This window comes from Theropithecus gelada, chromosome 20 (assembly GCF_003255815.1).
Source record: "Theropithecus gelada isolate Dixy chromosome 20, Tgel_1.0, whole genome shotgun sequence".
NCBI lineage: Eukaryota > Metazoa > Chordata > Mammalia > Primates > Cercopithecidae > Theropithecus > Theropithecus gelada.
Window position 1 is genome coordinate 15,073,302 of NC_037688.1, and position 13,775 is coordinate 15,087,076.

General features: G+C 54.4%; 1 protein-coding gene across 2 annotated transcripts in view; it reads left to right on the forward strand.

The window, feature by feature from the left end:
- Positions 1 to 12,654, forward strand: part of CPNE2 (copine 2) — a 55,601-nt gene extending 42,947 nt beyond the window's left edge. For both annotated transcript variants that reach the window (XM_025371241.1, XM_025371240.1), the window contains 3 exons: positions 2,071 to 2,204; positions 10,808 to 11,044; positions 12,233 to 12,654. In XM_025371241.1, coding sequence (XP_025227026.1) covers positions 2,071 to 2,204; positions 10,808 to 11,044; positions 12,233 to 12,340 — 479 coding nt within the window. In that variant the 3' untranslated portion in view covers positions 12,341 to 12,654. The remainder of the gene's footprint in view (positions 1 to 2,070; positions 2,205 to 10,807; positions 11,045 to 12,232) is intronic.
- Positions 12,655 to 13,775: the final 1,121 nt, after the last annotated feature.

Consider the following 13,775-nt stretch of genomic DNA (forward strand, 5'->3'; position numbering starts at 1 on the left):
CTGACAGGAAACCCTGTGTAAACCAGGAGGAGGTGAGGGTGGCACCAGACACAACTGCTTTCACCTCCTTCCCACCCGCCCCCTTGCTGGGAAGGCCAGCCCTGCTCTCGGAGTACTTGGCAGGGGATCAGGGGGAGGCAGGGGCTGGGAAGTGAGTGTGGTGTCTGTGTTCATCCCCACCCGTGGGCCTAAGAGGATTTCTGAGCCTCCTAGGGACAGTTAAGAAACTATTAGAGGCCGGATGCCATGGCTCATGCCTGTAATCCCAGCACTTTGGGAAGCTGAGGCAGGACGAGCGCGTGAGCTCAAGTTCAAGACCAGCCTGGGCAATAGAGGGAGACCCCATTTCTACAAATTAAAAAAAATTACCCAGGCATGGTGGCATATGCCTGTGGTCCCAGCTACTCAGGAGGCTGAGGCGGGAGGAAAGAAAGAGACGGGGAGGGGAGGGCAGGGTCACACCTGTAATCTCAGCACTTTGGAAGGCCGAGGTAGGTAGATCAGAGGTCAGGAGTTCAAGACCAGCCTGGCCAAGATTGTGAAACCCCGTCTGTACTAAAACAAAAATTAGCCAGGCGTGGTGGTGCGCACCTGTAATCCCAGCTACTCAGGAGGCTGAGGTGGGAGAATTGCTTGACCCAGGTGGCAGAGGTTGCAGTGAGGCGGGATTGTGCCGCTGTACTCCAGCCTGGGTAACAGAGTGAGACTCCATCTCAAAAAAAAAAAAATAATAAGAAGAGGAAAGGAAGGAAGGAGAAAAAGAAAGGAAAGAGAGAGACAAAGAAAAGGAAAGGAAAGAGAGACAGAGAAAAAAAAGAGAGAGAGAAAAAAGAGAAAGAGAAAGAAAGAGGAAGGAAGGAAGGAAAAAAGAAAAGGAAAGAAAGGTAGAGAGGAAGGAAGGAAGGAAGGAAGGAAGGAAGGAAGGAAGGAAGGAAGGAAGGAAGGAAGGAAGGAAGGGAGGGAGGGAGGGAGGGAGGGAGGGAAGAAGGCGGAAGGGAGGGATAGAGGAAGGAGGAAGAAAAGTCTGAGACAAGGAGAGGGGATGCATGTGGGTATGGAAGAGGGCTGTTTCTACCATCATGAGACCTTTTGGCCTAGGACTTGGCTTCAACATAGCATCTACCTTCCCTGGGGATCTCCAAAGCTGGGCCAGGGTGTCTGATTTGGGATAGATCTCCAGTGACATTTTGGTTGGTCAACTTCATCCCTGGCCAGAGGCCTTCTGGGTAGGGCTACATGGCAGTGTGCTCACAACAGCAGCTATTTACAGAGCGCCAACTCTGTACAGACACTGTGCAAATGCCTCGATCCCCCAACCCTGAACAGAAGCCATAGCATGTCCAGAATGGACGTCCAGAATGGACCTCCAGATGGCTTCCCATTGTCTCAAAGCATCACTGCAAGCTTCGCCAAGCCCCTTCTCTGGAAAGGCCTGAGAGACCCCCCTCCTGCCAACTGCCAGAGTGTAGATTGTCAGTCCCATTGACAAAGACGTAGCCTCAGAAAGACTAAACCGCTTGCCCCAGGTCCCACAGCTAAGAAAGGCAGGATTCAGGCTGGACACGGTGGCTCACACCTGTAATCCCAGCACTTTGGGAGGCCAAGGTGGGCAGATCACCTGAGGTCAGGAGTTTGAGACCGGCCTGGGCAACACAGCAAAACCCCATCTCTACTAAAAATACAAAAATTAGCCGGGCGTGGTGGCACATGCCTGTAATCCCAGCTACTCGGGAGGCTGAGGCAGGAGAATTCTTGAACCTGGGAGGTGGAGGTTGCAGTGAGCCGACATCCTGTCACTGCACTCCAACCTGGGCGACAGAGCAAGATTCTGTCTCAAAAAAAAAAAGGCGGGATTCAAACTCTTCAGGCCTGTCTGACTTCACATTCAGGGCTCTTGACTTTTTACCATGCTGGCCCTTCCCTCTGGGAGCTTCCAGTCTCATGAGGCCTATGCTAGCCATGGCAGGGACATTTTGGGTAAGCATGAAATAGATGCTTCATCAGCAGTGGGATGAGAGCGGGTGTGGGGTCAGGGACACCTGGCTGATCCAGACTCTTCTCCCGAGGCAGGTGTGGATGGTATCGCCCAGGCGTACTCAGCTTGCCTGCCCCACATCCGCTTCTACGGTCCTACCAATTTCTCCCCCATCGTCAACCACGTGGCTCGGTTTGCGGCCCAGGCCACGCAGCAGCAGACGGCCACGGTGAGTAGTCAGCTGCAAGCCAGGCATGCCAGGAACCACGCACATCCTCTGGGCTGGGGAGTAGGATATTCTGCCTTCTCTTTGCTCTAAATCCTAGTGGACACCTCTGGGCCTCAATTTACCTTCACGTATTGTAAGAGAGTTGAGTCAAGCTCCTGGCTTCCTGGAGCACAGACTGGAGAAAGTAAATCCATTCGTGCTGAGCGGGAAGCAGGGCTGTAATCAATGGGAGATGTCTCCCCAGGGCGAGGTACTGGTTATTCCCATAAGAGAAACAAGATGGAAAACTGGAGGCGGTGATCCCTGAGGCCCTAACGCTGACCCTTCTGAGCCACCTAGTTCTAATCAGAGCTGCCCCTGCCTCACACTGAGGGCTGCTGAACTGTCTGGCCCTGGCCCTACACTCAGCAACAAGCCTAGAGCCTCACTGCCCCAGCCTGAGGCTGCCAAGGCAGCTGCGTGGCATCTGGAATATATGGTGAGCAGCCATCCCAGGCATCTGCTACCCTGGTCTCCCTTCCCTTCTCCCGGTCCCAGCTGCAGGCTGGCTCCCAGGCGGGCCCTACTGGCAGGGCCTGATGCCAGTGATGGGGTCACCAAGGATCACCTTGCCTACCTCCCAATTTCCACCATGACCTGCCCTTGCCTCCCTCTGCAGTATGAGTTGAGGGGTCTTCTCCCCCTGCCCTAAGGGCAGTTCTCTGATGTCCCTTCTGCCTTCTCCTGGCCTTGGGGACCTGACTGACCTACATGCCCTTTGCATAGGACTTCTGAGCCCCTGACCCAGCCCTGCTCCTCAGGCTCCAGCGCCATGATGGAGAATCAGGCACCCAGCCCGGAGCTGTGGATGCTGGTCTGGGTTGAGGAGACTTGACTCCATTTCCTTTCTGGCCACCACCTCCTGGGAGACCTCGGCCAGCCCCACCCTTTCTCATCTTCCACCTCCATTGAAGGAAGAGGGTTGCTGAAGTCGCTTCTAGAGTGTTCATTTCACTAGACTCTAAAATATCCCAAATTCACCCACTTCCCCATGGCCACAGGTCTCACTGGACCCTGCAGCCGCCCTCACCACTCCTCACACCACCACTCCACACGCTACCGTTTGTTTACCCCACTGGAGGGTCAGATCCAGCTGCTGCCCTGCCAAAAACCCTCTGCCATCAGATTGGATCCCCTGAGGCCAGCCTCTGCCTTCCTTACCGACCCCCTCACTGACTGCACAGCCCCTTCCTTCTCTTAGGATGATTCTGCCACCCAACCCCCTCTGTGTTCCTTAAGCAATCCCAGCTGTTCCCCCGCAGGTCCGTCCTGGACTCTGCAGGGCCCTCCCTCAGGGCCTCCTCCCCCAAGCAGCCTTCCCTGACCACCTATCTGAAGCAGATCTCTTGCCTTCTCTGCCTGTTCCTGGCTGACCCTGATGATGGTCGGCAACGTCTAGTTCACATCCTTCTTTCCACGCCTGGTCCAGCGCCTGGGCTGTGCAGGCTCATCGTGCTCTGTGAATGGATGAAGTCAGCGCTAGCGGAGGGATGTGAGCTGTACAAGTTCAGTCAGAGCCTCCTCCCCCAGGGAAAGGGACCTAGTCCCATGCCTAAGGTCCCATCTAGGGGAGGGAGGCACCTGGTCATCAGGGAGGTGGTAGTTGGCTTCCGGGAGATGGTGGGAAAGATAGTGCAACCGCCCAGTGGGTTCACCTTGCCCGCTGCCTAGACAGAACTGATTTATCAAGGGGAATTGCAATGGAGAAAGAGTAATTCACACAGAGCCAGTTGTGCAGGAGACCGGACTTTTATTATTACTTAAATCAGTCTCCCCGGGCATTTGGGGATCAGAGTTTTTAAAGACAATTTGGTGGGTAGAAGCTTGGGAAGTGGGGAGTGCTGATTGGTCAGGCTGGAGATGGAATCACAGGGGGTCGAAGTGAGGTTTTCTTGCTGTCTCTGTTCCTGGGTGCGATGGCAGAACTGACCGGGGCACATTACCGGTCTGGGTGGTGTCCGCCGATCCATGGAGTGCAGGGGCTGCAAAATCTCTCAAGCACTGATCTTAGGCTTCACAATAGTGACATTATCCCCAATTTGGGGAGGTTCAGACTCTTGGAGTCAGAGGCTGCATGACCCCTAAACTGTAATTTCTAATCTGTAGCTGATTTGTTAGTCCTGCAAAGACATACTGGACCCCAGGCAAGAAGAGGGTCTTTTTGGGAATGGGCTGTTACTGGTTGGTTTCAGAGTCAAACCATGAACTGAATCCATTCCCAAAGTTAGTTTGGCCTACACCCAGGAATAAACAAGGACAGTTGAAGGGTTAGAAGCAAGATGAAGTCAGTTAGGTCTGATTTCTTTCACTGTCATAATTTCCTCAGTTATAATTTTGCAAAGGCAGTTTCCATAGGAGCGGGGAGGGTCAGAGCCTGTTGTGATGGTTCAGGAGGCAGCAGAGGGTCTGTGGGAAAAATGGGTACCCTGGAGTGGCAGGTGCCAGGGTTTGAATCCTGCCGCTATCCCTTCCTCACTGTGTGAGATGGACAAGTCACACAGTGACAGGCCAGCAAAGAAGGACAGGCCAACAAAGAGCTCAGGGAAAAGCGGCCCGGGTAGAGGGAACAGCAAGCGCAGGACGCGGAGGCAGCGCCCAGCCGGAAGGAGCTCAGAGTGCCAGAAGGAACGTCCCGGCCCTGACCCTGGCAACCCTGAGCCTGGGGCATGTTTCTTCTTATGGAATGGAATGTTTCCTGCTCTGAACCCATTTCCTCTTTTTGTTGTTTGAGACAGTTTCACTCTTGTTGCCCAGGCTGGAGTGCAATCGTGCAATCTCAGCTCACTGCAACCTCCACCTCCTGGGTTCAAGCGATTCTCCTGCCTCAGCCTCCCGAGTAGCTGGGATTACAGGTGCCCACCAACACACCCTGCTAATTTGGTATTTTTAGTAGAGATAGGGTTCCACCATGTTGGCCAGGCCTGTCTCAAACTCCTGTCCTCAGATGATCCTCCCGCCTCAGCCTCCCAAAGTGCTGGGATTACAGGTGTAAGCCACTGCACCCAGACCCATTTCCTCTTATGAAATGGGCGTAATAAACCCCTAGTGTGCTGTGAGGACCTGGGTGCAGGCTTAATGGGCAGTAACTGGGAAAGGGCTGGGAGGGATTTTTTTTTTTTTTTTTTTTTTTTTTGAGACAAAGTCTCATTCTGTTGCCCAGGCTGCAGTGCAGTGACACAGTCTCAGCTCACTGCAATCTTCACCTCCTGGGTTCAAGTGATTCTCCTGACTCAACCTCCTGAGTAGCTGGGATTACAAGCACCTGCCACCATGCTGGGCTAATTTTTGTATTTTTAGTAGAGACAGAGTTTCACTATGTTGGCCAAGCTGGTCTTGAACTCCTGACCTCAACTGATCCGCCCACCTCAGCCTCCCAAAGTGCTGGGATTACAGGCGTGAGCCACGGTACCCGGCCGGGATTTTTTTTTTTTTTTAAATTCCTGGGGTTGCTGGGCTAGAACTGGCTAGAGAGGGCACAGCAAGAGGCAGGCTTCAGCTTGCACTCCCTCCTGTTCGGGTGCCAGGCCATTGTCCCACCCAGTCTTGTCCACCTGAGCAGGCTTTCAAAGGGATAGAAAAAGAAAGTCCTGCATGTTTGTTTAAGGGGAAAAATGTGGGGAGGGGAGTGGGCCTGCAGCCCAGTGTTAGCGCCAAGGCCCTTTCACCGCTGCACCTGCAGAGCCGGGGCAGGACTGGGTAGGAAATAGGGTCCTGGGGAGACGTGGGTCTGTGTCTGCTGGACCCAGATCTGAGGAGGTTTGGGCCCCAGGAAAGGCCAGGAAGGGTGTTTGTGTGTTCTGAGGAGCAGCTGCGGAGAGCTCCCCAGAGGGAAGCAGCAGAAGGACTTGAGGCCCAACCACCTGGTGCTAGTCCTCTGGACATCCCAGCCACTTTTACTGCGACTTGGTCCTCCCGGCCTGGGGGAGGCAGCCACCTCCTGGCTCCCTTCTGCTGGAAAAGCTCTGTCACCCACCCAGGCTGTGTGATCTCAGGGCATGTCTGAGCATGTCTAACCTGCAGGAGTGGGCCCAAGGGGCCTGTATCAGGCCCTCCCACTCTGATGTCCAAGAACAGATAAGGCCATTCTCTACCTCCTGCCTTACCTTATCTCCTTGGCCTCAGGGTGCACCAGTGGAGGGGAGGTGGGGCTGCCTGGTGGTTCAGCCTCAAGCTCTGGGAGGTTCAAATCCCAGCTCCCCCACTTCCTGACTTTGTGGGACCCAGAGCTGGTAGCTTAAACTCTGTGAACTTGTTTCGTCTGTGCGATGAGGATAATGGAAACAGTTCCTGCCTTCTAGAACTAGCTAGGCATAGAAATTGCTCAGCGTAGTGCCTGGCACACATAAAGTGCTTCCCTGCTGGCCGAATCTTTTGGGGACAGCTCTTGGGCTAGCATTCGGTGATGCCAAGCACAATTAATCCCAAAGCAAAAGGAAGTCATTTATGAATTATCCCCTGATGCTTTTGTCAGCCGTTTTTTAGTTTGGGGAAGAATATTTGGTGTGGCTTCACCCTCCCCATCCCCAGACATATGTGCACCGATGCACACCCACGTACAGGAAATTGAGAGCAGGTGGTGGAAGCCTCTCTCTAGGCAGGGCTGCACTCTCCCATTCATTCACTCAACACATCTTTACCGAGCAACTTCTGCATAGCACTGGGGAGACCATGATGAGTGAGACAGGGCCTCTGCCCTCCCAGTGCCTGCAGTCTAGTGAGGAGCCCTAGGCCAGGAGCAGGAGACAGGGGGACTAAGCACAGATGGAGGGCTCAGGAAAGGCTTCTTGGGAAAGTGACATGTGAGCTGAAACTTGGAGGATGCTTGAGTTAGCCTCATAAAGGATGTGTGCGCGTGGAGTGTCTCAGGCGGAGGGAACGGCACGTGCAGAGGCCTGGAGGTTTGGTGTGTGGGTGTACCGGAATGAAGGAATGTGTTGAAAGAGGAGGAGGTGGGGTGAGGTGAGGCTGAAAGGTAGGCCAGCTCCTGCGGGGCCTCGAAAGCCATTGAGGAATCTGGGTTTTCTCTGGAGGGTGGTGGGGAGCCAGTGGAGGGTCTTATGCAGGTTTGAGTGGGCCTTGGGGTGACTCCTATCTCAGGCCTTCATCTTTCCCTCTGCCTTGGCCCCTGAGACCTGGGCCTTGCTATTCAAGGCCCATTCCTGGTTGGTCGCCCAGGTGTCTGGTGTCCCAGTGGAGGGGGAGCTAGGAAGCTGCCAGCTCCCTGGGAATTCCACCTACTCCCCTGGCAGGGTCCTCAGCAGCCAACTTCCCTGAAATGAGCTAGGGAGTAAGTGCAACTTCCCTAGACTCTGCCTGGAACTGTTGTGGTCAAGTCAATTTCTTATAAATCAAATCACACGTTAAATGCATTAGGGGAAGCAGTTGTTTACAGCCCTAGAAACCTGAAAAACCTCGGGGTAAAGGCAAGAGTTGCCTCATCCTTTTTGGGAGTTGGGTTTTTGGATTCAGTCTGACAGTGATGGGCTGTTTCCAGAGGTGGCAATGCTGGGGACAGGGTGAACCAGGACCATCTGCAGGGACAGCAAAGCCTGCAGAGCCTCTTCCAACCCCTCACACCCGATTCCACCCTCCGTTCTCTCCATCCATAACCCCTTCCCCTTTGATCTGTCCTGGGGGTAGGGCTGTGTAATAGATGTTTGAGGCTCCTGAACAACTCTGGCTTTGTCCAGGCTGAGCGGGAAGCCGGGGACTTGTCAGCTGCACTTCCACTGCCGAGGTCTGGGCTGCTGACCTCAGGCACGGCTGGGCACTCGCTGAGGCCAGGCCCCTGGGTGTGGGCATGGTGGCTGGTTGATTGGCACACAGGGGTGCGGGTTAAAGTCCAGTACCAGGGCTCTGGGCCCCACCCTGGGCTGCTATCCTGGATATTCAGGCCCTCAGACACTGGCGTGCTCGGTGGGAAGAAAGCTTTTCCCTGCCGGGCCCCTCTGCTGGAGACAATGACAGGCCACTGGTGCCAGTGGGCGGTGGAGGAGGACATCATGTAAAGAGCCCCAGCTTTGGCGTCAGCCAGGCTGGGTTCAATCTGGACTGTGCCATTTCCCGGCTGTGAGGCCTCAACAAGTTACATCACCTCTCTGAGCTCAACTCCTCTAGAATGGGAGTCAGTGTGAGGGTGACAGGCAGGGTCTGGGTAGTGCTGTCACTGTGTGGTATCACCTCCTCTGGCCACTGGTGCCCACAGTCCTGCAGGAACTGTCTGCCCCCAGGCTCCCCAGGGAGTGGGAGCTGCCAGCTAAGAGGGAGGCCCCGGCCTGAGTCCCACACGTCTCCTAGGCATGGGGCTGATAGAAATGAGGGAGCCAGGAGGGCCACGTGTGGAGGGAGTGGGTACTGCCTGCCTGAGCTGGAACGGGCTTGGAGACAGATCCCACCCACTGAAAGGTGGGGCCTGTTAGACCAAGGCCAAGCATTCTTTTCTTTCCTCATTGTCCGGCCTCTTAGTGTCTTTCCACCTGTCTGCTTAGGTGTCCCAGAAATATTGCCCTGGACTGTTTCTGATGGTATTGAGGTGGGGTTGGAGGGCCACCTAAGGGAAGGGGCCCAGGAACGATGGTGGACTGTCAGGCGTAGGGTCTGGATGGGCTTCTGAAGCCCCTCACAGCCAGGGATGGGGGGCTGGCAACAGCAGCCCTCCACTGTGGGATTCAGGCCGCCATTTCCATGGCAACAGGTATCCCCAGCCAAGGGATTGGTCTCTTAAAGGCACAGTGCTGGAGCTAGACCACTGCTGCCTGGAGCTGGGGGTGAGGGTGGTGGGGTCCATGTCTCCACACAGCTCACCCTGCTCCTTCCCTCCACAGTTGTACTTGGGGGGCAGACAGGGGAACAAGACACCTTGGAGGGCTGAGCTTGTAGCCTCTACAACCTCCCCAGGGAACAAGCGGCTTTGCTGGATATGAAGGTGGCCAAGGGCTGACCTGGGGTCCAGCTTAGTTCCACCCTCCTTAGCTCCATGACCTTGACTAGTCCAGGCCCCAGTTTCCTCTTCTGGAAGATGAAAGCCCCAAACAGAATATGAAGACCACAAGAGCTGATCTGTTGATGTTAGGGGTGGGGGAAACTGAGCTTCCCCTAAAGGGTCAGCGGGTACTAAGGACATAGCTGAGCTGAAAATGAGTTCTTGGCTGGGTGCGGTGGCTCACGTCTGTAATCCCAGCACTTTGGGAGGCTGAGGCAGGTGGATCACCTGAGGTCAGGAGTTTGAGACCAGCCTGGCCATCGTGGTGAAACCCCATCTCTACTAAAAATACAAAAATTAGCCGGGCATGGTGGCGGGTGCCTGTAATCCCAGCTACTTGGGAGGCTGAGGCAGGAGAATCGCTTGAACCCAGGAGTTGGAGGTTGCAGTGAGCCCAGGTCGTGCCACTGCACTCCGGCCTGGGCGACAGAGTGAGACTCAGTCTAAAAAAAAAAGGGTTCTTGGCCGATTTGGAATCCTAGGCCCTCATCCTCAGATGGTCCAGTGAGCCTCCCTGCACTTCACTCAGGCACTCCCCGGCCCCACTTCACAGTTTGTATTTTATATATCTCCCACACTAATTATTCAGTATTTGTTAGTTTTAATTTATAAAGAAACTCTATATCCCAGAGTATGTGAAAAAAGCAGTATCACTTGCCATAAATAGAGAGTAACAAAAATAAACACAACAAGCTGTACAATGGTATTAAAGTCTAGCTGGAGACTATTGTCTCCTCAAGCTCTGGGCTTCCTGCCTTCCCTTTCTGTTGATAAGGAAGCTCAGCAAATGTTAGAGAGACGTGAAAGACACAGTAGTACCAAACCAAGACTTGCTCCCGGGCGCAGTTCAGAGAATTGAAAGGCCACTGCAAACCAGTCCTCTTCCCGGGGTGACTTGATGGTGCTCAGTGCTGTGTTTGGGATGTGACCCAAATCCACTTATTTGCCAGCAGAGTCCCACACTCCTGGAAGCCCTGGCCCAGACGACCTGCTTTAGCTCCTGCAAGGTGTCTCAGATGGCCATGTTGAGTAGGGAATGGAGGGGGTCACAGGCGCCCATGCCCAGGTGCAGCAGAGAGGAGGAGACCGATCCCAGAGCAGCCCGTCAGCCAGATGTGTCCTCCTGCACCAGCCGTGGGCCTGTCAGGAATGCAGCTGACTGGGCCACTGCCACATGTCAGGCACATTATCTGCAATAAATCCCACTTTGCAGATGAAGAAACTGAAGCACTACAAGTCAAGTCAGTTGCCCAGAGTCCTACAGTGTAGCAACCGGCAAGGCCAGGCCCAGAGTCCAGGGCTCTCAGAGGCCACAAGGGGGAGTCTAAGATAACACACAGCACAGGACGGGAGAGCGGTTTGTACTTCCTGCTGTGACCCGGTCAGAGTTGAGTGCATGAGAGGTCTGCAGGGGTTGGGTGCCGAGAGCAGGATGCATAGGGAGTTGTCTGGGACTTGGCTGCAGCTGGGTAAGATGCACTGCCTCCCTCCAGGACTCAGAGGGTTTGGGGTGAAGGAGGGAAGGAGAAGGGGCGCCAGGGCCTCGGCCTTGCTGAGTGTCCCGTTGACCCCCTCCCCGCAGCAGTACTTCATCCTCCTCATCATCACGGACGGGGTCATCAGTGACATGGAGGAGACGCGGCATGCCGTGGTGCAGGCTTCCAAGCTGCCCATGTCCATCATCATCGTGGGCGTGGGCAATGCCGACTTTGCTGCCATGGAATTCCTGGATGGGGACAGCCGCATGCTGCGCTCCCACACGGGGGAGGAGGCAGCCCGCGATATTGTACAGTTCGTTCCCTTTCGAGAGTTCCGCAACGTGAGTGTGGGCCTGGGCTGGGAGGCGGCGGTTACAGGACCCCAGCCACCATAACTCATAATCAAGCTTGAGAGTCTTGGGGTTGTCTGGCCCAATCCTAGACTTCTCCACTCCATTGACTTCTGAGGGCCTACTATGGCCAGGTGCCATGCCAGGCCTTGCCCCGGTGGTGGCCGTTGTGATAGTGTGTGCACTTTCTTCCATAAACTGATGGAACATGGAGCTGTGGGCATCTAGCCTGAGGCTCTGGGGTGGGGCTTCCTGGAGGACCTGCCCTCTAGTGGGGTCTGATGAGAGGCTGGGGCTATCCACGTGGTGTAAAGTGCAGGAGGAGAGAGGGGTTTTCCTGATCATCACACCCCAGCCAACCCCCTCATTTTGCAGATGGAAAACAAGGCCTCCCCGTCATCTTAGGTTGACCTCCTCTCCCTAAAGGCCTCTGCCTGGGAGACTAGTGTCCCCTGCCTTGTTCCTGGAAGTGGCTCTGGCTTTATTTGCAGGTGATCCCAGGTCTGCCCACAAGGAGGCCGGGGTTGGCTTCCTGATCACTGCCCTAGCAGCAGGGCCCCTGAGGAGTGCCATAGGGGAGCAGTCTCTCCCCTGTACTGCTGGCCGGGGACTTAACCCAGCCTCAGCAAGAACTGCCCACGGTGGTTTGCACCCAGTGGCCCTCACCTCTCTGCCCAGCATCCTCTGGGGTTGCCTGCGATGGTTCTACTCCTTCCTCTGGAGCATTCACTTCCTGAGGACAAACGCAGGGCATCAGTCACCCCTTCATGCACAGGTCGGTGACCGAGTACCTCCATGTGCCTGGCCTGTGGCTGGCCGTTCACTAGTGAACCAGACTGCCAGGCCCATTTGTTCCCGCCAAGAAGGCGCTCAGGAGATGTTTGCTAGATGCATAGGTGCTTCCCACAGATGGAGTCATCCTAACCCATTACTCCCAAGCATCTTAAGTGCTCCAGGTAACACTTACACCTAACCAAAGGAAGGTAATGTGATCAGGGGGAATTTCAGGCCTGGGCTGAGATGAGGGACGCCACTTGCAGACAGCCCTGGCCCGCAGCCCTAATTTTGTCCTCAATGGACACCTGCTGTAGCAGCCCTCTGGGCATAGTGCCGCTCACAACTTCCGGTCATTAATCCTCATTCTCTCTCTTCCCCACCCTACCCTCGTTCACCCTGCAGGCAGCAAAAGAGACCTTGGCCAAAGCTGTGCTGGCGGAGCTGCCCCAACAAGTTGTGCAGTATTTCAAGCATAAAAACCTGCCCCCCACCAACTCGGAGCCCGCCTGAGCTCCAGTGCCCAGCAGCAGCATGTCGGCTGAGCCTCCCGCCCTCCCCCAGGAACATGCACGCTCACCCTGCTTCCTTGTGGGTGGCCTTTTTTTACCGATCCACATTTTTATTTTTTACAACCGGACCTCCACCCCCAACTTCCTTCAGCCCAGCTGGGCTTCCTTTGTTGGAGTCAACTGTTGATGCTTCCAGGCCAAACTGGCTTCCTCTCCTCCTCTCCCCACCTTTGCCATTCTTAAGTATTGAATGTACTTTGTATAATTTTAGTGGAATTATTATTGTTATTGAGAATAAAATTTTTACAATCATAACTGGCTTTTTCCAAGTAACTATATGCAGACTCTGATGAAAGGAACGTGTCCTTGGTGCATACTTCGTGTCGTAGCCTGCACCTAATTAATTCCTGCTGTCTTTTTTAATACTGTGACTGTGTTCTATTTGTTATATACTCAGGGTAATAAACAAGTTTCAGACATCCCTGCATCAGCTCCTTCCTCAGCAGGGACCTGACGGGCTCACTGATCTAAGAAAGGAAATGGAAGATGAAAATCCACCCTGCAAGTCTGCTAAGTTGGTGTAGTCACCTCTGCATGGGGACATGCATTCCAGATGATAAGCTGTTAAATCGCTGCCAGTTAACAGTGATAACCTGTTAAACTGGCACAGAACCTGGCACATTGTACAAACTCAATAAATATTTGTGGATGAATAGAATGAATGTGCAGGCCCACACCAGTTTCTGGTTGGTTGCACTCAGGTGCAGCCAATACCACATATCCCTACCCCACAACTGGACAGCAGTCCCAGTCACCCATCTGCTCCTCCTTGGGTCTCCCGGGTGTTTGGGTCGGCCACTGGAGGTCTGTGAAAGCCTCTCTGGCTTCAGGACCCCAAATGGGGCTGCTTCTGACCCTGTTGTTTCTTCTGCATCCCCCTCTCTAGGCTCAGGCCCAGTTTTATGAAACCAGTCAGAGGACCCCTCTCTGAAAGTTCAGCCCCTGTCCTAGGTCCCTCCTTTATTCCACATACATCTTCTCTTTTAGCCACTTGACTCCCGCTTGGAGCTCCAGGTAGCCCCTTGGACATGGGCTTCCATGTAATCAGCAACAGCTAACCCTCCTGTTAAGCACTGATTCCAGTTCCATGTTCAGTGTTTTGCAGGCACTTTTTCTTTTTTGAGACAGGGTCTCACTCTGTCCCACCCAGGCTGGAGTGCAGTGGTGTGATCTCGGCTCACTGCAGCTTCAACCTTGTGGGCTCAAGCAGTGCTCCCACGTCAGCCTCCCGAGTAGCTGGAACACAGGCATGCACCACCACGCCCAGCTAACTTTTGTAGACATGGAGTTTCACCATGTTGCCCAGGCTGCAAGCACTATCTTGGTGAACCCTTAAGATAGCTCCTGACAGTGACCATTTCAGAGATGAGGAGACA